The 27,562-nt window shown below is 45.0% G+C and overlaps 1 protein-coding gene across 2 annotated transcripts in view; it reads right to left on the bottom strand.

Annotated features, from left to right (window-relative positions):
* The window catches only part of LOC134345665 (golgin subfamily B member 1-like), a 155,219-nt gene that overhangs the window by 108,655 nt on the left and 19,002 nt on the right, over positions 1-27,562 (bottom strand). For both annotated transcript variants that reach the window (XM_063046688.1, XM_063046687.1), the window contains exons 5-6: positions 16,259-16,318; positions 1,645-1,701 (exon numbers count right to left, since the gene is read on the bottom strand). In XM_063046688.1, coding sequence (XP_062902758.1) covers positions 1,645-1,701; positions 16,259-16,318 — 117 coding nt within the window. The remainder of the gene's footprint in view (positions 1-1,644; positions 1,702-16,258; positions 16,319-27,562) is intronic.

The raw sequence follows: 27,562 nt of genomic DNA, 5'->3' as shown, positions 1-27,562 counted from the left end.
TTGGAGTTATTGAAAATAATCATGAATGTTACTATGAAAATTTGGAGGATTCAATGATCAAATCCTTGACCTCGATACCTTGCTGTGCAACTGGATCCTGGATTTCCTCACGTGCAGACCCCAGCTAGTTCAGATTGGCAACATCACCTCCATAATCTCCCTCAGCACAGGTGCACCCTTAGCCCCCGCTCTGCTATACTGTGAGGCTAAGCACAGCTCTAGTGCCATATTTGAGTTTACCGATGACACCACTGTTGTTGGCTGAATCAAAGGTGGTGACAAAGCATATAGGAGGGAGATTGAAAATCTGGCTGAATGGTGCCACAACAACAACCTTTCACTCAATGTCAGCAAGACCAGGGAGATGATTATTGATATAAGAGGAGGAAACCTAAGGTCAATTAGCCAGTCCTCATTAGGGGATCAGAGGTGGAAAGGGTCAGCAACTTTAAAATCCTTGGCATTATCATTTCAGAGGATCTGTCCTGGGTCCAGCATGTACGTGCCATTATGAAGAAAGTATAGCAACGCCTCTACTTTCTTAACAGTTTGCAAAAATTCGACATGTCATCTAAAACTCTGACAAACTTCTGTAGATGTGTGGTGGAGAATATATCGCCTGATTGTAACACAGCCTAGTATGAGAACGCCAATGCCCTTGTACAGAAAAGCCTACAAAAAGTTGTGGATACGGCACAGTCCATCCCCACCTCTTTGCAAATCCAGGTCATGCTCTCTCCTCACTGATGAAATCAGAAAGAAGGTATAGGAGCTTCAGGGCCCACACCACTTGGTTCAGGAAGAGTTATTACCCCTCAACCATCAGAAACTTGAACCAGAGGCAATAACTTCACTCAACTCACTTGCTCCTTCACTAACCTGTTCCCACAATCTATGGACTCACTTTCAAGGACTCTGCATCTTATGTTCTTGATACTTATTTCTTACTTATTTATTATTGTTCTTTCTTTTTTATTCCTCTTTCTTTTTGCATTTGCACAGTTTGTTGTTTTCTTTTGCACCTTGGTTGTTGTCCATTCTGTTGGGACTGGTCCATTGATTCTATTGTGTTTCTTGTATTTACTATGATTGCTGGCAAGAAAATGAATCTCAAGGTTGTACATGGTGAAAAATATGTACTTTGAACATTGAAAGCATTGTATGAAGGCAGTACATTATCTGCATTGGATGTCTGCATTGATTTTGTTTGTTTACAGTCAATCAAAATAACACAGCAGCATATAGTGGATGAATTCCTCCATTGATAACTATTAGGAACTAATGCATAATTTTCTAATACTGTAGTAGTGTTGGTGGTATTCTAATTTGTTTTATATTACATTTAAATACATAATTTGTTACACAGATAAGTGGCAGTTTGTCATTTTTATGCTTTTTTATCTATTTCCATGAAACTTCGGCTAATTGCAGCAGCTGCTTATCCAGGCCAAAATGTACTTGTCCTGATATGCCCCAATTAACCAGAATTCACAGTAGATGTTTTAAATGTTTTTTTTCAATCTGATACACTTAAAGGTTCAATTAGATGATCTGGAAGAAACACGCCCAAGAGATCTGATTTTTCTCTTTGAAGATTTTGACTACATTATTAAATTCATGCAAAGGAAATACTAGAATGTTTACCACATGTTGAAACACTGCATTGCAGAGGCTGCTCAGATGCTTATATTTTGAAGGTGCCTGAAAGGGAAACAAAATAATTATTTTAACAATTGTTATTAACACAGGCAGGCTGTGCTTTCTCCCTCAGCTCCCTGGGAAAATTTGCTTCATACTTATAACATTAACTTTATACATAAGCAGCTGTATCCTGGAACTAGTGTTATGGACTTATCAACGGGATTTGACTGATGTGAAAGTTTGTCACTGAAATTCACATCAATTCTATTAATCTCTTACGTTTAATAACCGCCTAATAGATTCTTTGCCTAACTGGAAACAAGTGCTAGCAGTGAGTCTTGTTTGCTGTAGCCTTTCTTAACACTTATGTTGCACATATGACCTGTACCAAGGCCTAGATTTTTGACTAACAATTCTTGATATCTCATTGAAACAAATAAAGGGCTTGAGAAGGCGATTGTTCCCAAGGATTGCAGTCTCCGAATAAGCATAAGCATTTGGGACTGAAATATGGAGAAAATCGTTCAGACAGAAGCTTATAAATCTTTAGAATTTTCCAACAAGGAATGTTGTCGAGTCTCAGTACTGATTAATTTGAAAACAGAAATTGATGAATTTTTAAATATTTGAAGAATGAATATGTGGATGGGCCAGGAAAATTGTGTTGCCTTAGAACATTGACAAGGTTGAAGGAGCCAAATAGCCTACTTCCGTTCTTCCTAGTTACATCCTTATAGCATTACTGGCGTAAGTGCCAGCACTGAGTAAAACACACAGGGTACCCACATGTGACCTGGAATTACTGCAGAGTTGCTTCAGGACTATGCACCTCTCCTTCAATCCAGGGACAACACATGCTGATTGTTTTTTCTTAAATAACATTGCACTGGGAATGTCCTTAATGTTTTCCTCTATAGATGATGTTTTAGTGATGATTAGCTTATCTAAAGATCCTTAGCTTCCCCACAGATATGACTGTCTCCTACAAAGCCCATCTTAGCAACATACAACCCAACAATAAAAGCCAGAACAACACGCAAGACACTGGAGGAACCCAACTGGTCAGGCAGCATCTACCAAGGGAACTGATAGTCAATATTTTGGATTGAAATCAAGAGTCTCGAACCAAAATATCAACTGTGCATTACCCTCTATGGATGCAACTCGACCTGCTGAATTCCTTTAGCATCTTGAACGTTGCTCGATTTCAGCATCTGCAGTCTAGCTTATAAGTCAGAAGCTTGCTGGTCTCCACGCCAGGGAACTGTTGCAGTAGGTGTCCATCTTACTTATTCATCAAAAGCCACTCCACTGTACTAGCTAGGTATTGGCCTGTTTAAGGAGCATTGCAGTCCCTCCCTCTACCTGCTGTTTAACTGATGATGCCACGGCACTGGTAGAGTTTAAATCTAGTGTGTGGAAACCATGGCTCTCTTTTCACTCTCCGGGGCACCAAGGGCAGCTGGCACCATGGAAACGTTAAACAGTAGAAGTGTGCTGCAGTAAAGAGGGCCCTGACACACACTTCAGATGAGTATTTCCTACACTGTGTATATTTGGTGTCTGCTTTGTCCTGCCACTTTCAGGTGCTCAGTTTAGAGGAGTATTTGTAACCAAGTGTAACTTGAAGAGTTTACTGAATGTATAGAGTCTGTCTTGTCTTGTAAGTAAATAGTTAACCTACTTTTACTGGTAGTGAATGTCTTCTGTTCCCACTCACTGAACCCAAGAACCTATTGGCACTGCAAACAGGGTTCAGTGATTGAAACGAAGATGAATATCTTAAGAAGGAAAAGTAAGAGAATGAAACACCCCCCCCCCACCCCCCGTGTGAGGAGAGCCAACAATAGTGTAGGATTTGGGAGACCTGCAACCTACTGGCAGGCTACAGGACACTCATAGACTGTTCAGACAAGCTGGACACCCACTGGGTGAAAATGGAACATCACATCATGTCTGTCCTGAGTGAGATTGAGTTGGCTAAGTCAGAGAGGAGCTGGAGGGGTGCTGGCAGCCATCGAAAAGCAGCAGCATGAGACAACCTCACAGAAAGAGAAAGAGATAGCCAGCGTGCAAAAGCAGCACCTGTACAGACAGACTGTGGGCCACGTGGTCCCAGTCCCAGCAGGGGGCCGCCGACACATTGACCCTCCAGCCTCTATGGAACAGGGTGAGGGAGAGGGACAGTGTGAGGGAGAGGGACAATGTGAGGGACAGTGTGAGGGAGAGGGACAGTGTGAGGGAGAGCCACAGGGTGAGGGAGAGGGACAGGGTGAGGGAGAGCCACAGGGTGAAGGAGAGGGACAGTGTGAGGGAGAGGGACAGTGTGAGGGAGAGCCATAGGGTGAGGGAGAGGGACAGGGTGAGGGAGAGTCACAGGGTGAAGGAGAGGGACAATGTGAGGGACAGTGTGAGGGAGAGCCACAGGGTGAGGGTGAGGGACAGGGTGAGGGAGAGCAACAGGCTGGGGGAGAGGAACAGTGTGAGGGAGAGGGACAGTGTGAGGGAGAGGAACAGTGTGAGGGAGAGGAACAGTGTGAGGGAGAGGGACAGTGTGAGGGAGAGCCACAGGGTGAAGGAGAGGGACAGTGTGAGGGAGAGGAACAGGGTGAGGGAGAGGGACAGGGTGAGGGAGAGGGACAGGGTGAGGGAGAGCAACAGGCTGGGGGAGAGGGACAGTGTGAGGGAGAGGAACAGTGTGAGGGAGAGGGACAGTGTGAGGGAGAGCCACAGGGTGAAGGAGAGGGACAGGGTGAGGGAGAGGAACAGGGTGAGGGAGAGCCACAGGCTGGGGGAGAGGGACAGGGTGAGGGAGAGCGACAGGGTGAGGGAGAACCACAGGCTGGGGGAGAGGGACAGGGTGAGGGAGAGGGACAGTGTGAGGGAGAGGCACAGGGTGAGGGAGAGGGACAGGGTGAGGGAGAGCGACAGTGTGAGGGAGAGGAACAGGGTGAGGGAGAGGGACAATGTGAGGGACAGTGTGAGGGAGAGGGACAGTGTGAGGGAGAGCCACAGGGTGAGGGAGAGGGACAGGGTGAGGGAGAGCCACAGGGTGAAGGAGAGGGACAGTGTGAGGGAGAGGGACAGTGTGAGGGAGAGCCATAGGGTGAGGGAGAGGGACAGGGTGAGGGAGAGGGACAGGGTGAGGGAGAGTCACAGGGTGAAGGAGAGGGACAATGTGAGGGACAGTGTGAGGGAGAGCCACAGGGTGAGGGTGAGGGACAGGGTGAGGGAGAGCAACAGGCTGGGGGAGAGGAACAGTGTGAGGGAGAGGGACAGTGTGAGGGAGAGGAACAGTGTGAGGGAGAGGGACAGTGTGAGGGAGAGTCACAGGGTGAAGGAGAGGGACAGTGTGAGGGAGAGGAACAGGGTGAGGGAGAGGGACAGGGTGAGGGAGAGGGACAGGGTGAGGGAGAGCAACAGGCTGGGGGAGAGGGACAGTGTGAGGGAGAGGAACAGTGTGAGGGAGAGGGACAGTGTGAGGGAGAGCCACAGGGTGAAGGAGAGGGACAGGGTGAGGGAGAGGAACAGGGTGAGGGAGAGCCACAGGCTGGGGGAGAGGGACAGGGTGAGGGAGAGGGACAGGGTGAGGGAGAGCGACAAGGTGAGGGAGAACCACAGGCTGGGGGAGAGGGACAGGGTGAGGGAGAGGGACAGTGTGAGGGAGAGGCACAGGGTGAGGGAGAGGGACAGGGTGAGGGAGAGCGACAGTGTGAGGGAGAGGAACAGGGTGAGGGAGAGGGACAGTGTGAGGGAGAGGGACAAGGTGAGGGAGAGGAACAGGGTGAGGGAGAGCGACAGGGTGAGGGAGAGGGACAGTGTGAGGGAGAGGGACAGGGTGAGAGAGAGGGACAGTGTGAGGGAGAGGGACAGGGTGAGGGAGAGGGACAGGGTGAGGGAGAGGGACAGGGTGAGGGAGAGCCACAGGCTGGGGGAGAGGGACAGTGTGGGGGAGAGGGACAGTGTGAGGGAGAGGGACAGGGTGAGGGAGAGCCACAGGCTGGGGGAGAGGGACAGGGTGAGGGAGAGGGACAGTGTGAGGGAGAGGGACAGTGTGAGGGAGAGCCACAGGGTGAGGGAGAGGGACCTGGGGAGGATAACACAGTGTGTCTCGCCGAGAGTTCTCTGCTGAGGAACTGGTGGAGTTGGGAGGCAAGTATTGACGGAAGCCAGGGGAGCTACTGCCCATGTGGTTGCTGAGGATCTGGGATGAGAGGAGCACTTGAGTAAGATCATCCAACAGGGAGATGGATGTCCTGGGTGGGGTGGGAGGGCTTGTCATCCCACCACATGATTAACAATGCCCTGAGCGTGCCACCTGCTTTCCATGGGCTTGATGAATCAATATGGGGCAGAGTGATAGTGGTGGTTAAGATATCTCTCACTCTTTGAGTGAGATTTGCAGCCCTGGGAGGAGTAGAGCACTGTGGAGGCAGGGACCAAAGCCCTTCGCCAGGGGTGTATACGTTGGTGACAGTGACCCACTGGAGGGTCATAGACTCACTTTGACCATGGTGGAGTATTTACTTAAAGCAGCAGCTCTCAGTATAAAGGGAGTGGTGCAGCCCTTATTGAGGCCAGAGACAGGGGGTACTGTAGATATTAGAAAATTAAAGGGAATAGCGTAGGTGGGGGAAGGTCCCCTGTCATTGGGTGCTCAAGTTAGACAGACAGCATGGGAGTGGAAGGCTCTGCATAACCCATAAGGACATGTTTTTGGTGTTTCTCAAAGCCGGGGTCCTGAGGGAGCAGGTAACTGGGGTTTCCACTCCCACCCTCTATGCCCTGTGGAGGGAGTACTGCCAGGTGTAGAGAGGCAAGGAAGCCATTAAGAGAGAAGGGTCATTCTCCAAGCCCTCCCCCGATAAGAGCTCCTTCTGCCCACATGATCCCTCGCAGTCCACTCTCTGGGATCCCTATGTCTCTCGTTGGATGCTCTGCAAGAGGCTTGGATGGAGCAGCAGCAGGGGTCGGCTGGTGGGTTGCGACTTCCTGGCCCACTCTCTTAGGGAGGGGAGTTGTCATTCGCCCTGCACCATCCCCCTGTAATAAAATGTGAATCATTTAAGTTCAAAAAAATGTGGGAGAGAGAGCACGAGAGAACACAAGAGAGACTGAGAGAGGTGAGTGCTAAGTCTGTCATGTGTTTGTTAAATCTGTATTGGAAGGGTGCTTGAATTAATCCTACACTTCAGCAGAAGTGGGGACCGATTGAAGTATTTCACCAGTTGGTGAAGTGATTTTGCAGGAGCTTCTATCTTTTAAGAGGACTGTGCTTTAAGAAATTATGTGAATGTGTTAATGTGTCGCTGGCATAAATAATGCATAACCAAATCCATGTTGGGTATGGACATTTTGGCTAAAAGAGGATGAGGGATGACCTAATGCAAATTCCAGACTACTGTTTGATCTACTTGGCAAGTCTGCCATTGCAGGTACATAATTTTCACCTGATAACATGATAGGTGTTGCAAATCAACACATTTCATATCATATGCGACAGCTGTGATGAACCTGATTCCAACTCTCATTCTTCTGGATAGCTAGAGCAGACAAATGTTTCCTGTTGTTTACGAATAATGGTAGGATTGCTGAATATCAAATGAATATTCCCTGTTGCTGGATTATTCCATGCTAATATTTTGTGGCATTTGATGACCTGAATTATAGAAGACAAACCAAATTTGACCTCATCTAAAAATTCTTGCTCATTCTTGCTTAATAATCACGACTTGGGTCACTATCCCTAGCTACTTCAGGATATCCTGCAATAGCAAACAAGTCCTTCACAGTCAGCTCCCACCACTCAGGGTCTCAAGAGTACATGGAGTTCAACATATTCTCATGAAGGTAATGCTTTATTTATTATTGAAATAAGATTTCAAAATTTTAACTTTTCTTTTTCCCTCAGATATTGATTCTTTTTATCAAAAATTCTTCTCTGTTTAATTGTTTCAGATTCTGTGACTCCTCTCCTGAACAAAACTCATCTCTGAGTTTATTCTCACTTTTCCAGCCTTGTTCTTTCACTTTCTCTTTCTATCATGCATACATTATTGACAAATTAATAATTCATCACTCAATTATGATACAACCTGAACAAGCAGAGTATCAATAAAGGAATGTTTTGCTAAATTTTATTTAAATTGTGAGCACAATCTCCAGAATCATCTGTATTTTACAGTGAGATAATCTACCATCAAAATGTTGATAGAGGCCAATGATAAATATTTTGATATTTTCCAAATCTGCTGTGCATCATTTCAAGTTGATTTCAAATATACAAGCACAGGCATAGTGCAATCAACTGAGATCTCAAGGTTGTTTAGTTCTTGATCACTGTTCTGGCTAATGTTTATTTCCCAAGCAACACAATAAAACATATATTCAGGCCTCTAGCTCTATTGCAGTGGATTATTACTGGTGTGAGTTAGAGGTCACATGGAAATTCCTCCCAGTTTCTTTTGCAAAACACCAGTGCAGCAGTGGTTATGCCTTGGACTGAAATTCAAAATTTAGTTCAATTGATTTCAGTGGAATAGTATTTCAGATGAGTAGTACAACACAAAATGGATTTCATGTAAGTAACTACTTAATATTTAAACTATAAATTCAACATTGGTTACTTTTAAATGGCTAGAAAATAAAATTGAAACTGGGGCTAAAAAGGCTGCTAATTTGATATGCAAGTCCTTGGTCAGATCCCACTTCGAGTACTATGTTCAGTTCTGGTCACCTCACTACAGGAAGGATGTGGATACAATAGAAAGAGTGCAGAGGAGATTTACAAGGATGTTGCCTGGATTGGAGAGTGTGCCTTTTGAGAATAGGTTGAGCGAACTTGGCCTTTCCTCCTTGGAGCAATGGAGGATGAGAGATGACCTGGTAAAAGATGATGAGAGGCTTTAATTGTGTAGATAGCCAGAGACTTTTTCCTAGGGCTGTAGATTTCTATTCAGCTCAACTAACAAGGACCAAAATTGCTCCATATTTATTTGCTAGTTTATAAGGTACGTTTATGCTGCACTTACAACTCAGGATGCATGCCTATAAACTAGATTGCAAATATAATCAGCACTGAAAGCCAAAGGCTTTTCCCCAGGCTCAAATGGCTAACACAAGGGGTTATAGTTTTAAGGAGCTTGGAAATAGGTACAGAGGGGATGTCAGGGCTGTTTTTTTACCCAGAGAGTGGTGGGTGCTTGGAATGTACTGCCAGCAGCGGTGGTGGAAGTGGATACAATAGGGTCGTTTAACAGCTTCTTAGATAGGTACATGGAGCTTAGAAAAACAGAGGGCTATTCGCTAGGGAAATTCTAGGCAGCCTCTAGAGTAGATTACATGGTTGGCACCATTGTGGGCTGAAGGGCCTGTAATGTGCTGTAAACTTCTATGTTCTATGTTCTATGAAAGGAGTTCATAGTAAGGTTAGAATTAGAGTGACATGCCAGGATCTTCACACAATCCTATGCCCTGCTCACTGCTGCTGTGTTAGGAAAGTTGGCACAAAACTCTCGCCCTACCCACCATTGTGGGGTGCTGTACAAGCATGAGAGGTTCAGGAAGCTGCACAACTCGCACCATCTCTAATGCTGCACTGGGAACATGTAACAGTACAGCTCAGGCCTTCCTTTCATCCCAGAGTGCCAATTTAAACTGCGCACCTGCCTGCACATAATGCATCTCCCTCTAATCCTGTGCCTATCTAAATGCCTCTTAAATGTTGCTTCTAACACTTCCCCTGACAGTGCATTCCATGCACTAACACTCACTGTGTAAAAAAAAACTTGCCTCATGTATCTCCTTTAAACTTTGCCCCTCTCACCTTAAAGATTTGCCCTCGAGTACTTGGCAATTCCACCCCAGGAGAAAGACTCTGATCATCTACCCTATCTATGCCTCTCATGCTTTTATAGAATTCCATCAGGCATCCCCTCACACTTTGATGCTCTATAGATAGGAATCTACGTTTGTCCAATCTCTCCCTATAACTAATACTAATGACATGAATTCCTGCCCTTCTATGTCATTCCAACTCCACAGCTCAGTGTGGAGAGGTTGTTGATGAGGGCTGATGTCAGGCAGGTCAGGGAGGTCAATGCATCCAGCACCCTTGCTGGACGTTGACAGGCTGCACAGGATCTGTGGTTTCTCACATCACCTCCTTTCGGATGTGATAGAAGCTGTAGTTCTGCTGTACTGCAGCAAGCTCAAGGGCCAGCAACCACCACTGAGCTTGTCACCAGAGAAACTGGGGAGAGATGCCATGCCAAAAAAAGAGGAAGAGGTGCCTGCAACAGCAGTGGCACAGATAGTGGAGTTGATGCTTCACCATGCCAGTGACTCAGGTTCAATGCTGACTTTGGCATTACCTGTGTGGAATGTCCGTGGCTGCATGGGTTTCCCCCCCATTCCAAAGACGTGCATATTGATCAGCTAACTGGCCGCTGTAAGTCGCTGCCAGTGTGTGGGACAGTGGGAGAACCTGGCAGAGTTGAAGGGCAAAGAATAAGAAGCAGATTAATGAAGAATTAATGTAAATAGGAAGAGGGTTGGTGATACTGGCATGGACTTGGTGAGGAAAGGGATATGTTTCTATGCTCTATAATTCTCTATGAACAGGTTGACACATGGAACAGCCACTGCCAGTCTCCAGCAGAGGCCTACGCTCAATGTGCTGACAAGGATGCATCCCTGAACCCTCTCCCCTTCATCCCACAAATCTCCGGACTGCTTCACCCAGCTCCCCAAAAATTTGCCATTATACAACTCTTCACACAGAGCCATGGGCAATTCATTACTGCAGGAATGCTAGGGAGAACAATGGTTCATCATGATCCCAATGCCCATGTCCCTGGCACAGCTGCAGACTGGGCAGTGGCTTCCTTCAGCTTCACAACACCCAGCATAACAATGGGAAGGGCAGGGATCCACACCAGATTTCCAATGCAGCAGCCACAGACAGAGCGGAGGTAATTTTTCGCTGTCAGTGATCAAATCATTAATCAATGAAAGACCGGCATTTTCCTTGGTGGCCTAATTATTATTTATCTCTCAGTCGATATCATCAGGATAATCAGGTTGAGGTTATTAACTTCAGGCTGTCTGGATTCTCTGCAGCCTTGAAAACAGTACTGTGGCCAATATTTATCCCACAGCAAACATTATTTAAGAAGATTATCGCTCATTATGAGATTATCATTTGTGGAGCCAGGCTGCCACATTTCCTACTTTACAATTATGATTACATTTCTAAAGCACTTGATTAAATAGGTTCTATATAACTGTATCTCTTTTCTTTCATTACTATGAATGGGATAGAGATATTGAGATTGCTCTTAATTATGACAGTCTGAATTTCTTCCTTGGGTTTTATATTTAATGATAGCTGCTGGTCTACATCTGGTATGCACTGTGATTGCACGTTCATCAGTAGCATAATGCATCCCATTTCTTCCTAATATTGTAGAACTGAAGAGCTTCACAGTGAGATCAAGTGAAAGGCCACACTAAAACCAAATGAACTCAAATAAAGTATTGCTTAATATGAAAGCTGCATCCAACACTTTGCAAAGGAAAATGTTCTTATGTTAAACTGAGAATGGCTTTCATCAAAAAAGCAGAGTACTGTTGAAGGTGCTGCTTGTGATTGATTGTTCTGACCGAACTGAGAAATTTGTCCAAAGATATAACTGCAATCATCAGTAGACCAGCATCAATAGGAGAGGATGCCAAGAAGATATAAAAACATAAAACAATTTATAACACAACAGAAAATTCTGGATCAATTCGGCAGATCAGGATCTGTTTTTGGAATATTGAAATGGAGATTAACCAATAAAAAGGTACACCAAATTATTTTGAAACTAAAATACTTAGAAGATTTCAGCTAACACATTATAAAGCAACATAAAATCTGAAAATCTGCCAGTTCACTGCAATACCATAACATAGTAGCTTTGACAGTGTATATTCTGACATTCATTAACGTATGGGGGATGCCACTCAATTATCAGCAGTACCGTGACTTTTTATAATGGTTATGGAAAAAAAGCACATGTGGTCTTGTGAGAGAAGCAGCCAGCTACCAGCTGGCACAGCTGATGTCAACGGCATGCACCTTCTCATTTTTATATCACTGCTAATCATGCCGACTCTTGGACTGTTGGAACAGAACTCAAATTTAATGCTGCTCCTGCAAACTTTTAGGCAAGATATGAGATCATCTGATTCAATCTAGCTTGGAAAGCCATACCAAAACCGGAGTATGCCAAATGCAACAGCACATTCTGTTTTTACCTGGAAAGGAGATGGCTATAGCAATTTTAACAATAAGACCATAAGATAGGAGCAGAAGTAGGCCATTCAGCCTATCAAGTCTGCTCTGCCATTCAATCATGGGCTGATCCAATTCTTCCAGTCATTCCCGCTCCCCTGCCTTCTCCCCATTCCCTTTGATAGTCTGACGGATCAAGAACCTATCTATCTCTGGCTTAAATACACCCAATGACTTGGCCTCCACAGCCACTCATGGCAACAAATTCCACAGATTTACCATCCTCTGACTAAAGTAATTTCTCCGCATCTCAGTTCTAAAAGGATGCCCTTCGGTCCTGAAGTCATGCCCTCTTCTCCTAAAATCCCTTACCAGGGGAAATAACTTTGCCATATCTAATCTGTTCAGGCCTTTTAACATTCGGAATGTTCTTATGAGATCCTCTCTCATTCTTCTGAACTCCAGGGAATACAGTCCAAGAGCTGCGAGACGTTCCTCATATGGTAACCCTTTCATTCCTGGAATCATTCTTGTGAATCTTCTCTGAACCCTCTCCAATGTCGGTATTGTATATCCTTTCTAAAAATAAGGAGCCCAAAACTGTACACAATACTCCAAGTGTGGTCTCACGAGTGCCTTATAGAGCCTCAACATCACATCCCTGCTATTATATTCTATACCCCTAGAAATGAATGCCAACATTGCATTCGCCTTCTTCACAACGGACTCAACCTGGAGGTTAACCTTTAGGGTATCTTGCACAAGGACTCCCAAGTCCCTTTGCATCTCTGCATTTTGAATTTTCTCCCCATCTAAATAATAGTCTGCCCATTTATTTCTTCCACCAAAGTGCATGACCATACACTTTCCAACTTTGTAATTCATTTGCCACTTCTTTGCCAGTCCCCTAAACTATCTAAGTCTCTCTGCAGGCTCTCTGTTTCCTCAACACAACCTGCTCCTCAACCTAACTTTGTATCATCAGCAAATTTAGACACAAATCCATTACTACCGCAGTCCAAATCATTGATATACTGTACATCATAAAAAGCAGCGGTCCCAACACCGACCCCTGTGGAACTCCACTGGTAAACCTCTGTGATACAAATGAAGTGGAAACTGTTGAGAGAAGAAATCTTCAAAGGGCATAAAGCCATTGATAAGACCCTGCTGGCAGAACCCCTCGAGCTCTGGTGCCTTCAGTTTGAATTGCTCCCTCGGGTGTTGTAGCCACTGACCCTGTATGAAGTCCCCATCACTCACGTTGAAAAGCTGGAGAGGATAGTTTGTTCCTTCATTAAGTGGGTGGGCCTACCAAGATCGCTAAGTAACATCTACCTGTATGGCAAAGGAGCTCTGGAGCTGCCTGTCACGGGGCTGACTGAAGAGTTCAAGTGCGCCAAGGTGAGGCTCGAGCTGACTCTCTCAGAATCTCGTGACAGTGTTGTCCAGGACACTGCACCCAATGTTGGAAGACATCTTCTATCCTCAACAAGTAAATACAAACAAGTTGTCAACTGAACAATAACTGAGTTCCTGCAGCACAAAGAAGGAACTGACTTCTTCAATTTTCAAATAATTCCTTCATTGATTTTTATAGTGATGCCAGCAGTCTAAAATTCTTTTATGCATAGCTACACATGAAAGCCTCCGTCTAAGGTTTTTAATCTAATTAATTATTAACCCTATATTACTGTTATCGATATCGTTATCCTTGATTTCAAATTCATCCATAGCCTTGTCTTCCCTATTCCTCTAAAGTTCTCTAGCCCTAGGATCCTCCAAAATACTGTATTCCAAAATCTCTGGTCTCTTGTACATGTTTAATTTGAATCTCTCTACTATTAGCAGTCAAGCCTCGGGCAACCAAAATCCTATTCTCCCTAAATCTCTCTCCTTCTCTTTCCTTTTTTAAGATGTTCCTTAAAACCAACCTATAAAACCAAGGCATTCAGTCACCTACTTGAAACTCTCCTTCAATACTTGAACAACAAGCTTTATTTGATAATGACCCTGTGATAGGCATTGGGGTGTTTAACTATCTTAACTGCATTTTATAATTGTAAATAGCAAGCATTTTTAATCGAATCCAAATACAACTACAGGATCTGAAGGCTGTTATATCCCCTTTACACAACATGTTCTAACTAAGGATCTAATTAACTACAGATAAGAGGCCAACTCAGCGAGAGGTGCAGACATTCTCAAGCTAACTGATCATGAAAAGAAGGAATGTACAACTACTGGAACAAATTTTTGTCTGAGAATGCAGAAATGAGTTTTCAATAGGCCACAGAATGTTCTGTTCATTAGCACAGGCATTTCAGCATCTATTTGTTTTCAATAACGTAGGAAAGGCACACCTGTAATCATCTAGGCAACTATAAAAGTCTTTCTAATTAAATTGGGCCTCAGGGTATAGCAACATTAGTTTCTGGACAACGACGACTCCTCCGTAGAGATTGTTAAGAGCACCAAATTTCTTGGTGTTTACCTGGCGGAGAATCTCACCTGGTCCCTCAACACTAGCTCCATAGCAAAGAAGGCCCAGCAGTGTCTCTACTTTCTGTGAAGGCTGAGAAAAGTCCATCTCCCACCACCCATCCACACCACATTCTACAGAGGTTGTACTGAGAGTATCCTGAGCAGCTGCATCACTGCCTGGTTCAGAAATTGCACCATCTCGGATCGCAAGACGCTGCGGCGGATAGTGAAGTCAGCTGAGAAAGTCATCAGGGTCTCTCTTCCCGCCACTACAGACATTTACACCACACGCTGCATCCGTAAAGCAAACAGCATTTTGAAGGACCCCACTCACCCCTCATACAAACTCTTCTCCCTTCTGGCAAAAGGCACCAAAACATTCGGGGTCTCACGACCAGACTATGTAACAGTTTCTTCCCCCAAGCCATCAGACTCCTCAATACCCAGAGTCTGGACTGACACCAACCTACTGACCTCTACTGTGCCTATTGTCTTATTTATTATTTATTGAAATGCCTGCACTGTTTTGTGCACTTTATGCAGTTCTGGGTAGGTCTGTAGTCTAGTGTAGCTTTTGTGTTGTTTTACGTAGTTCAGTGTAATTTTTGTATTGTTCATGTAGCACCATGAACCTGAAAAATGTTGTCTCGTTTTTACTGTGTACTGTACTAACAGTTATGGTCGAATTGACAATAAAAAGTGACTTGACTTGCTCTGTTGGACTGACGTCGGTATTAATAGTAGAACCTTTGCAGTCTCAAGCATTTTTTCAGGCACTAATTGTTCCTGACAGTAAAGTTAGAAGTTTCAGATTCATGATAGCATTTGAGGTACTTCAAATCCACTTAGACAGATGCCATAAGCATCCCCAGTAGCTAGCCATTATAATTTCTGCTTCACTACATGGTGGACAGATGGGTCAGCTTCTCCTTCATCCCTGAACTTGGTGGAAGTTGTGATATAGTGGGACTCCACAGCAACACATAGGAAATTAAATATTTATGCCATCTCTCATGGAAGGAAAGGAAGAAGAATTTTTAGCCGCTCATAACATCACAAATCATTTAATGTCTTTGAAGTGTCATTACTGTTGCATTGTAGAAAATGCTAAACACAAGAAAGTCTGCAGATGCTAGAAATCCAAGGCAACACATACAAAATACTGGAGGAGCTCAGTAAGTCAGGCAGCATCCATGGAAATGAATAAACAGTCGAAGTTTTTGGCCTAGACCCTTCTTCAGGATAGAAAATGCCACAGCCTTCTTGAGTAGAGCAAGGTCAAAAAAAAAAGTGGTAAATAATTGGTTTTAGTTAAAGGATATCTATTCCTTTTTACACTTTTTGCCAGAAAAAGGCATAGATTCCAAACTACTCAAAATTCTATTGTCTCATTTGGGTTTCCTATGTGACATTGGTGGGAGTATAAATATTACTCAGGGTACCAGAGAGAATTGCTTTAAATAGAACCATTCACATGTTACTCGAAACCATGACAGTTAAGGTGTTGTATTTCACATTTAAACAGCACATTCACTTTTATTTGGAGTTCATGTTTGAGTCATCTATTCTTCCATTCAACTCTGTTGATCAGTTACAAACTTGTCGAGAGGCTGCATACAGAACGAAATTTGTATCATTAAGTTTACACCGCTGCCCTCCACATCAGAAATAGAAGTGTGAAACAGGTTCATGGTAAAATAGCAGCTTTCTTATCTCACACTCAACTTTATTTTTAAGTGACTAAATTCAGAGAAATTTTTAGACTGAAACGATACGGAGCAGTTCTCAACTTTATTTTTAAGTGACTAAATTCAGAGAAATTTTTAGACTGAAAAGATATGGAGCAGTTATTCTTACCTCCGTTGTAATCCCGACATCTGATATTTCACCTGAACTGAACTGGAATTCACAGTTTTGCTAGAATTAAAAAAAAGAGACAATATGAAAATGTTGCCCAATGCAGACAGAGAGAAAGATGGAAACGGAAGCTGAGATCTACATTTGTATTGTAAACCACAATTCAGCTTTCTTTTCAAAGGCAATCAAAACTGAGGATGACTTGCTTTCCACCCCAGTTTCTTGAGTTCTGAGGTGACTAACGAGTTCAATGTTGGATCTGCTGTGTGCGTACATCTATTGATGCTTCTGGACACAGCTTCAGTGATGTTCCTGGAATCATCGGGTGTTACGGGTCTTTCAACATCATACAACCTCCTCCAGGTGACCCAGCCGGGGCTGATCAGACCCCAGCTTGTGTCCAGATGGCTAGCTACTTATGACTCCATGGCTCCCCTCTTTTGAGCCACAGCCATCTTGAGGCCCTCTCTGCCGCATCGGTGGTACTGCGGATGGCTCTCCTCTTCCTCTCTCCCTCGATGCCCAAAATGCTGAAGGCTCTAACTAAAGAATGGGCTACGAATCCCCTACAACCAACCTCCACTGGGAGACACCTCACTCTCCATCCAGCCTGCTGACAATTGCTGACCAGTCCTGCGTTTTTGGAGAGCTTCCTTTCAAAGGCCTCTTCCAAGCCATCTTCCCATTGGACTGCCAGCTCCAGCAGCACCACTTCCTTAGTCGACTCAGACAGTAGGACAATGTCTGGTCGCAGGGTGGCGGCTGCGATATGGTTGGGGAACTTCAGCTGCCCTTCGAGGTCCACAAACAGCTGCCAGTCTCTTGCAGAGGTCAGAATGCCTGCAGATGTTCTTTTGGCAGGTATTGGCTGCTCCCCAGCTCTGACAAAGGCAATGGTCTGCTTGGAGGGTCGGGACCGCTTCGCCCACTCAACTCCTGCGCTGACGGCTTCAGCGATGGTCTTCAGGACCTGATCATGCCTCCACCTGTACCGTCCCTCACCAAGAGCCCTTGCACAGCCGCTGAGGATGTGCTCCAGGGTTCCTCGCTTGGAGCACAGTGGGCACGCAGATGACTCTGCCTTGCCCCATGTGTGCAGGTTTGATGGGCTTGGAAGCACATTGTACACTGCCTGGATGAGAAATTGGATGCGGTGTGGTTCGGCTTTCCAAAGACCAGCCCAGGTCACTCTCCCCTCAACCGCATTCTCCCATCTTGTCCAAGCTCCCTGTTGCTTCATTCCCACTGCCTTGCAGGCTCTCATCTCCTCCACTACTGTTCTCACCTCCTCCTGAACTAGACGACCCCTTTCCTTCCCTCTGGTGTCCATTTGAGGAGTTGGAAAGGATCCTAGACCAGCTCAGCCTTGTGTGACCACTCCCACCAGCCTCCTGTGATGCAGCCTCACCTCTGCCTCCTGAACAGCTTCCTCTGCCCTCCACTTCCTGCCAGTACTTACTTGGATCCCTGCTCTAGCCACCTTCGGGTCACTTGAGTCCCTATACTGTAGCACTTCTCTGGCTCTTGTTACCTTGAATTCTTCCTCCAAGGATTTGAAGGGCAGTTGCAGTTTGTTGTGGTGTCCATAGAGTGCGATGCTGCTCAGGCCCTTTGGCAGCCCCAGCCATCTCCTGGGGTGGTTGCTAACCCTCCTCTCTAAGGTTTCGACTGTCGAGGTCGGAACTGCATAGATGAGGAGGGGCCACAGGATTCTGGGAAGAATGCCATGCTGATACACCCAAGCTTTAAACTTCCCAGGTAGGCCAGACTCGTCCACAGGTTTCAGCTGGCCATCCAACCCGGTGCAGGTTGCCTGAATGGATGTTGTGTCCCTTAAAGAGCTGTCAAAAACTTTGCCTAAGCTCTTGACTGGCATTTCTGTGATGGTTGGGATGGCTGTGCCTGCGATGCTGAACCGGAACTTGTTCTCCACCTTCCCTTTCCTCAGCACCATCGATCTTGATTTGGCTGGTTTGAAACGCATCCGGGCCCACTCCACCAGCTTTTCGAGCCCTTGCAGAATCCTCCGGCAGCCTGGGACTGATTCTGTGGTGACTGTGAGGTCATCCATGAATGCCCTGATAGGTGGTTGCCATTGAGCAGAATTCATTCTGGGCCCTCTGCACCCTGGTTCAGCAGACTTAGTGAGCATGTTCATGGCTAGGGAGAACAGTGTCACTGAGATAGTGCACCCTGTGATAATGCCAATCTCCACCTTGTGCCAGGTTGATGTAATTGCTCCTGAAGAGACCCTCATCCTGAAGTTGCTGTAATAATCAGCGATAAGATCTCTGATTCTGCTGGGGACGTGATATTTGGTCAGTGTGAGCTGCATCAGCTTGTGCGGAATGGAGCCATATGCACTTGCCAGGTCGAGCCACAACACTGACAGGTTGCCCTTGTTCTTTGCCACAGATTCAAGATTGTTTAATGTCATTTCCAGTACACAAGTGTAAAGGAGAAAGAACAGTCTGTGCTCCAAACCTATTCTGGTACTGCTCCCCAACTTTTCCTTTGGTACATTGACGACTACATTGGTACTGCTTCCTGCACCCATGCTAAGCTCGTCAATTTCATCGACTTTACTTCAAACTTCCACCCAGCTCTCAAATTCACTCTGACACTTCTCTCCCCTTTCTCAATCTCTCGGTCTCAATCTCTGGAGTCAGACTGTCCACTGACATCTTCTACAAGCCCACTGACTCTCATAACTACCTCGACTATACCTCTTCCCACCCTGCCACATGCAAAAATGCCATTCCCGATTCCCAGTTCCTCCATCTCCGCCGCATCTGCTCCCAGGATGAGGCTTTCCGTTCCAGGACATCTCAAATGTCCCTTTTCTTTAAGGATCGTGGTTCCCTTCTGCCATCATCAATGATGCCCTCACCCGCATCTCCTCCATTTCCCGCACTTCGGCCCTCACCCCATCCTCCCGCAACCACAACAGGGACAGAGTTCCCCTTGTCCTCACCTACCACCCCACCAGCCTCCGGATCCAGCACATTATCCTCCGCAAATTCTGCCACCTTCAACAGGCCCCACCACTAAGCACATCTTTCCCTCTCTACCCCCGTCCGCTTTCCGCAGGGATCGGTCCCTCCGCGACTCCCTGATCCACACGTCCCTCCCCATGGATCTCCCACCCGGCACTTATCCCTGTAAGCGCAAGTGCTACACCTGTCCCTACACCTCCTCTCTTGCCACCATTCAGGGCCCCAAACAGTCCTTCCAGGTGAGGCAACACTTCACTTTTGAGTCTGCTGGGGTCATCTATTGCATCCGGTGCTCACGGTGCAGCCTCCTCTACATCGGTGAAACCTGACGCAGATTGGGGGACCACTTCGTCGAGCACCTCCGCTCCGTCCACCACAACAAACAGGATCTCCCGATTGTCACCCACTTCAACTCTGCTTCACATTCCTATACAGGTATGTCCATACAAGGCCCCCTCTACTGCCATGATGAGGCTAAACTCAGGTTGGAGGAGCAACACCTCATATACCATCTAGGTAGTCTCCAGCCCCTTGGTATGAACATAGAATTCTCCAACTTCCGGTAATTCCCTCCCCTTCCCTTCCTCTGTCCCTATTTCACTCTGCCCCCTCCCCCGGCTGCCTATCACCTCCCTCATGGTTCCGCCTACTTCTACTACCCATTGTGTTTTCCCCTATTCTTTCTTCACCTTTCCTGCTTATCACCTCCCTGCTTCCCCTCCCCCACCCCTTTATCTTTCCCCTTACTGGTTTTTCACCTGGAACCCACCAGCCTTCTCCTTCCCACCCTCCCCCCCACCTTCTTTATAGGGCCTCTGCCCCCTCCCCCTTCAGTCCTGATGAAGGGTTCCAGCCCAAAACGTCGACTCATCGTTTCCACGGATGCTGCCTGACCTGCTGAGTTCCTCTAGCGTGTTGTGAAGGAGAAGGAAATAATTGCTACTCTAGCTCTGATACAGCACAAAGAAAACACAATAAATATAAATAAATAAGACAGTTTATAGACATAAATCGATTGTATGTCCATATAACGACACTAGGCACAGGAGTGTCTGTGCATAAGGAAACTGACAGGAAATGGTAAACAAATGGTGGTTGGGGTGTGGAGGGGTGCTGGGGGGTGGGTTAGTGGGTGGATCAGCCTTACAGCTTGGGAAAAGTAACTGTTTTCGAGTCTGGTGGTCCTGGCGCTGTTGCTATGTCGCCTCCTCCCTGATGGGATTAGAGCAAATGGTCTGTTGAGCAGTTGGGTGGGATCCTTAATGACGTTACTGGCCCTTTTCTAGCACCTTTCCTTATATATGTCTTTTATTGTGGGTAGGCTGTTCCAGTGATGCACTGCGTTTTATCTACCTTCTTGTCAGCCACGGTGCAGTTTCCATACCATACAGTGACGCAGCTTGTTAGGATGCTTCCTATTGCACATCTGTAGACTGATGTGAATATAGATGTACATAGTCCAGCTCCCTTCTGCCTCTCAGAAAGTAGAGGCATTGGTGCACTTTCCTGATTACGTAGAATGTGCTCTGGGTACATGAGGGGCTGTGCGAGATGTGCACTGACCTTTGGAGCCTGGAATGTGCACATTCTGATCAAGCAACCAGTGATCAACCAGAGAGGAAAACTGTGAGTTAGACCGTAAGATACAGGAGCAGAATTAAGCCATTTAGCCCATCGCGTATGCTGTACCATTTCATCATGGCTGATCGAATTTTCCTCTCAGCCCCATTCTCCTGCTTTCTCCCCTTATCCCTTCAAGCCCTGACCAATCAGGAATCTATCAACCACTGCTTTAAACATAAATAAAAATTTGGGCTCCACAGTTGCCTTTGGCAAAGAATTTCACAGATTCACCACTCTCTGGCTAAAGAAGTTCCTCCTCATTTCTGTTCTAAAAGGACACTTCTCTATTCTGAGGCTGTGTCCTCTGATCTTAGACTGTCCCACTATAGGAAACATTCTCTCCACATCCACTCTTTCAAGGTCTTTCACCATTCAATAGATTTCAATGAGGTCAGCCCGCATTCTTCTGAATTCTAATGAATGCAGGCCCTGAGCCATCAAACACACTTCATATGACAAGCCATTTAATCCTGGAATAATTTTTGCGAACCTCTTTTGAACTCTCTCCAGTTTCAGCACATTCTTTTTTAAGATAAGGGCCCAAACTTACTCACAATACTCTGAGTGAGGCCTCACTAGTGATTTATAACACCTCAACATTACATCCTTGTTTTTATATACTAGTCCCCTTGAAATGAATGCTAACATTGCATTTTCCTTCCTCACCATAGACTCAGCCTGCAAATTAACATTTAGAGAATCCTGCACAAGGAATCCCAAGTCCCTTTGCACCTCAGTTCTTTCTCTTTTCTCCTCACTTAGAAAATAGTCCACTCTTTCATTTCTTCTACTAAAGTGCATGACTATACACTTCCCAACAGTATTCCATCTGCCATTTCTTCGCACATTCTCCTAATCTGTCTAAGTCCTTCTGCAGCCTCTCTACTTCCTAAAAACTATTTGCCCCTCCAACTATCTTCATATTGTCTGCAAACTTTGCAACAGAACCATCAATTCCGTTATCTAAGTGATTGACACATAACGCAAAAAGAATCAGTCCCTACACAGACCCCTGTGGAACACCACTAATCACTGGCACCCGGTCAGAAAAGGCACCCTTTATTCCAACTCTTTGCCTCCCGCCAATCAGCCACTGCTTTAATCTATACTAGAATCCTTCCTGTAATACCATGAGCTCATGCTTGTTAAGCAACCTCATGTGTGGCACCTTGTCAAGGGCCTTCTGAAACTCCAAGTACACAACACCAACCGATTCTCCTTTGTCTATCCTGCTTGGTATTTCTTCAAAAAATTCCAACAGATTTGTCAGGCAAGATTTTCCCTTGAGGAAACCATGCTGATGATGGCCTGTTTTATCATGTACCTCCAAGTACTCTGAGACCTCATCCTTAATAATTGACTCCAATCACTAAGATCAGACTAACCGGCCTATAATTTTCTTTTTCTGCCTCTCTCCCTTCTTGAAGAATGGAGTGACATTTGTCTTCCAGAACCATTCCAGAATCTAGCAATTTTTGGAAATATCTTTACTGATGCCTCCGTAATCTCTTCATCCACCTCTTTCAGAATGCTGGGGTGTACATCATCTGGTCCAGTTGACTTATCTACCTTCGGACCTTTCAGTTTCTCAAGTACCTTCTCTCTAGTAATGGTAACTTCACACACTTCATAACCCCTGACACCTGGAACTTCCACTATATTGCTTGTGTTATTTAGATAGTGTGTTTTTGAGATGATTTAGTGTGCTGGTACGTTGCTGCCTCCGAAGGAGCTTGGTGATGTTGGGAGTAGTGTGTGCAGCCTGGAGACAGGACATGAGTCCATGATTGACTCTATTACTTCTCTCTGACTGAGGCATTGAGAAAGGTTGAAGACAAAGACAATAGCAGAGGATGGGTATGTGCTTGGTGCCGAATGCCCGCATTTGTCCCATTTTCCTCTCCTTCACTAGCTGCTGTCAGCGGGAAGAACAGGAGTCTTAGGTTCCACTTTGAAAGGACTGACATGTTGACGTTCATAGCTGTGGACTCATTTCAGGAGACTCTGAGGTTTATTTTGCATGTGCTACGGGATTCTGCTTACTGTTTTTCTGTTTTTTGAACGGTTTGAACAGGGTGATTGGTGAGGATTGGGGTGCTTCGGTGAAGACTGGCTTTGTGGCCTGCCGTCAGCTAGTGGCACTGAACTGAATACTCCAGACTCACAAGAGTATGAAAAAGAGTGTCACATCTACACTTGCCTAGACGCAACACTGTCGAGCATCCTGAAAGAGGATAAGATAATTCTCTCAGGGGAATTAATGCCAGGGTTGGCACGGACTTCAACATTTGGAAAGGTACCATAGGGAAGGAAGACATTGACAACATCAACTCAAATGGAGTACTACGCCTCACTATATGTGCTGAACACAATTTTATCATCATAAACACTCTCTTCCACCAGAAAAACAAACTCAAGGCATCTTGGCAGTACCCCTGATCTAAACAATGACATATCATTGACTGTTATTATCAGAGCCAGGGACCACCGTCATGTGAATATTACAAGGGCCATGGTTGGCACAGATGAATGCTAGACAGATCATCTCCTGATCCACTCCACCATGTCCATCAAAGTCATGAGAAATAAGAAGGTTCATAAAAAGCAGACCATGCCAAGACTAAATCTCAGGAGTCTACTTGACACTGCCACCCAACACCACCTTCAGGCCTCATTCGGGGAAAGCCTCCAACAGGAATATCCAAAGGATATTGAAGAACACTGGGGTCTGCTCAAATCCACCATCCTCCATAGCTGCAAGAGCATCCTTGGGCACTAGTCCAGAAAACATCAGGATTGGCTTGATGATGATGACAAGGACATAGAACAACTTATCTCAGAAAAGAAAAGCCGTTTGTGCCTGGCAGAATTACATTGGCAGCAAGGCCAAAAGTGAACCTTACTCCAAAGCCAAGGCAACTGTCCAGTGAAGAGTGAGAGAGCTACAGGGTTATTGATGGACTGAGAAAGCACTGGAAATCCAGAGACTGGCAGATTATGGTGACATGAGTGACTTTTTCAGTGCAACCAAAGCCGCCTATGGGCCAAGGTACCTTAGACTAAAATATCTGTACTCAAAGGATGGAAAGAACTTGTGAAAGGATTGGAAGGATATCAATGATTGATGAAAAGATCACTTTCAAGAAGTTCCCCAACTGTGACAGTATGCTGTCTTTTTACTAACCAAATCTTCCAGAGACCTGTGAGAGAAGACATGGGGGAACCTCCCAGTATAAAAGAGGTCCACCATGACATCAGGAGCCTGCAAAGCAACAAAACCACTGTACCAATATACCTACCCTATTTGCCACCTTTATTGCTGCCATCCTTTGCTTCAATGGCCAAGACCTGCCACAGGAAATCCCAAGCATGTATAGAATGGACAACAGGCTTTTCAACCTCAACTGGTTCGAGGCAAAGAACAAGATCAGCACCACCACTATCACGGATCTTCAGTACATAGATCTTCTATCCATAGATCCATAGACTTAGAATTGACCTCCAAATGTACAGACAATCATGCAACGTCTGCCTGCAGTAAATCAACAGCTGAAACTGATGTGACCTTGGTATTGAACAGTTTCCAGCTTATTCTGAGGAATAACACCACTAGAAACCTGCTTGAAGAGAGAAATTGGACTGCAGTGCAAAATATTAAGAGCTTTGGTTCAATGATATAACTTTGCTTGACCATGGTCTACACTCAAGTTATCTCTGTGAGATTACAACTTGCATATCAATGCGTAGCAGGAGTAGAATGGTAATGACCTTCTCAGGGCAGCCAAATTTTGGGAGGGCTCTCCATTATTGGATATGACTGTTTAATTCTTCGACTAGACTGTTTAATTGTTATTTTCTTTGCAGTTCAACAATCCACTTGTATTTTAAGTCATCCTTGTACATAACAGTTTAATATGCCTCTCATGGCTATACAAAATAAAATTCTGGAAAGCTCTGGAAGCTTTACCTCTCTTACTTGACAGAGTGAAAGACTTTTGAGAGTTCAAACTAAGATTATTCCAATGACTTAAATCCTACAACTTTTAAGCCATCCTCCCCAGAGCCAAGAAGAACAATTCAATTTATTATACAGCAATAGCAATTTAAGGAGCAGATCACCAATTGACCTGGAGTCACAATGTTTCAGTGTGGTCCAACACTGGTACCTCAGCATTTCAATGTAGCCCAATGCACCATGGGTGCTAGCTCAGGGAAAGGGAATTGCTGCTCTCATGCAATGGTTTTTACAGTAGGTTAGGGCCCATGCTCAGGATTATTATCTATTAAAGCCATAACTATTATTCTGGCTTTGACATAAAAAAAAATCAAGTAAATCTTGGAGCTTGTTAAATACAAATGTACATATCTAGAAATTTACTTATTTCATTAGTATTTTATTTGAATATTAGGGATACAGTGTGGAATAGCCCCTTCTAGTCCTTTGAGCTGCGCTGCACAGCAATCCCATATAAGAAAATTAAAAACATTGAAACCATCAAAAAATCAACAAACACAAAACTCCTTCATGGCATCCAAGGTCAAGGAGTTGTACAGCTCATGAATGGCCCTTCAGTAAACACCAACCAAGATGCCTTGGAGTTAACTGAAATAGGACTGCCAAGGAATAAAGGGAACTAGGAAACTGGCACAGAAGAGGGGTTTAAGGCAGCAAAGATCAGCCACGATATATTGACTGGTGGGGCAACCTGAGCTGCCTGCTGGCCTACTCTTCCTCCTATTTTCTTGTGTGTTTGGCCTAGGTCTAAACATGCAGAATCAGCAGTCTACTTGAGAACTGGGAAGCCTGAGGATGTTCATGCTGCTGCATCAATCTCTGTGAGGGCTCAACAGCACTGGCCACAAATAAGAGGTGCAGCATCTATCTCAAGTCCACGCCAACACTAGAAACCAGGCCTTCACAGGGAAGCACAATTACATCCTGACGTTTATATTGGTGTGGGATCAGAAGTCCCAGGCTTTTGTACTCTTAATTTCTATTGTTATTCCTTCATTTACAGAAATCACAATTGTGTCATCCATATCTGAATATCTTAGAGCCCTAGCTCTATACCAATGGTCGTTATGGCATACTCCATTGCTCATTAAAACAATGAATAACTCTCTAATGTGAGACAAAAATATCCGCCTTGAATTCCCACTCTAGCAGTACCTCACCTTAGACTTCTATCCATTGTTCAAATGCTTTCACGTCCCTAGTCTTTATTGGCCCCTTAACCTCTCCCAGCAGTGATGATTATGATTTATCACTGTTCCAAAACTGTCTCTTGGTACTATCCTTCCAACATTATATGTAGCACTGTAGGTGCAAAGCACTAAGGGCAGCTTCATAGAGTTTTGAATGGCCTGCCATTCTTTTGTTGTTGGAAAGTAAGCTCTTTTATTTATCCTTTTAAAATTCTCCTCAATTTACAGCCTCAGCTTTTGAGTCACAATCATTTTTGGAACTTGCCTATCCTTCCCTCTGTTGATCTTAGAGTAGATTAAAAGGTCAGCATAACATTGGGGTCAAAGAGCCTGTACTGTGTTGTAATGTTCTATGTTCTTTCCCTTAGTTATTTCTTTAACCCCTCCCTTTGAGAATTTCTGTTACATTCCAACAACCCTGTTGGAAACAAATTGTGTGTCTCATTCTGGCTTCCAGCTCTTGCACTAAGGTAGCTCCCCTACAGTCAACTCCTGCCTCACTCTAATGGCCTAGATTTAATCCCAGCTTCGAGTGCTGTCTGTGTGGTGTTTTCACCATCTCCCTATGATTACATGGGTCTTTTTTTCCCTTTCCCTTTCCCTCTCCCTCCCCCCTCCCCATGATTGTACTCCAGATATCCATATTTCCTTATGACATAGTGGTGGGGGGGGGGGCAGCTACTTGTCCCCTGCAAACAAGTATATGGTACCTCACATTTGCTCTCATGCACCACAAACTTTTCATGTAACATTCATAGATGAACACCCATCTAATTCCCACTGTAATGCCAAGAGGCATCAATCAAAAGCTCCTCCTACAAAGTATGAATGACATTCTATTTTCCCCAAGGACTCAAAAATAGTCCCATCATGCTCTGTCCCCAAAGCAAGTAAAAGAACCAGGAACATTTACAAACTGGTCTACTCCAAAATACAAAGAACTCCAGTACAGACCCTACATTTGACAAATTGTAAGCACGAATTCTGGTGAACTGCTGAAACAGAAGGTAATAGCAAACTCATCCTGATAGCTTTGGAGAGGCACCATTCAGTGAAAGGATACCTTCCAGTTTGTTTTCTTTTCCTTTGAAGCAGTTTTGAAGTGCAAGACTCTTCCCATTTCCTCTCCCTCTGCTCATTCTACCTCCTGCGGTGTTTGCCAATGTGAGCACGAGAGTATGAGCTCATTCATTGATATATGGGTAGAAAGAATTTTACTGGCTCAAAACCACAGGAAGACAACTTCCCAAAGCCACTACATACAAAGTGTTGGATGAACTCTGTAGTCAGGCAGCATCTACTGAGTGAAATGGACAGTTAATAATCGACTCAATGAACTCACTCCAGATGAAGGATCTCGATCCGAAACATTGGCTGTGCATCACCCTCTACAGATGCTGCCTGACCCGTTGAGTTCCTCCAGTGTTTTTTGCATTGCTCCAGACTTTCACCATCTGCAGTCTCATGTCTCCCAAACCCT

Source organism: Mobula hypostoma, chromosome 4 (genome assembly GCF_963921235.1).
Source record: "Mobula hypostoma chromosome 4, sMobHyp1.1, whole genome shotgun sequence".
NCBI classification, from domain to species: Eukaryota; Metazoa; Chordata; class Chondrichthyes; order Myliobatiformes; family Myliobatidae; genus Mobula; species Mobula hypostoma.
Note: the sequence above shows the minus strand (reverse complement) of the source record. Positions and strands in the feature narration are given on the sequence as shown.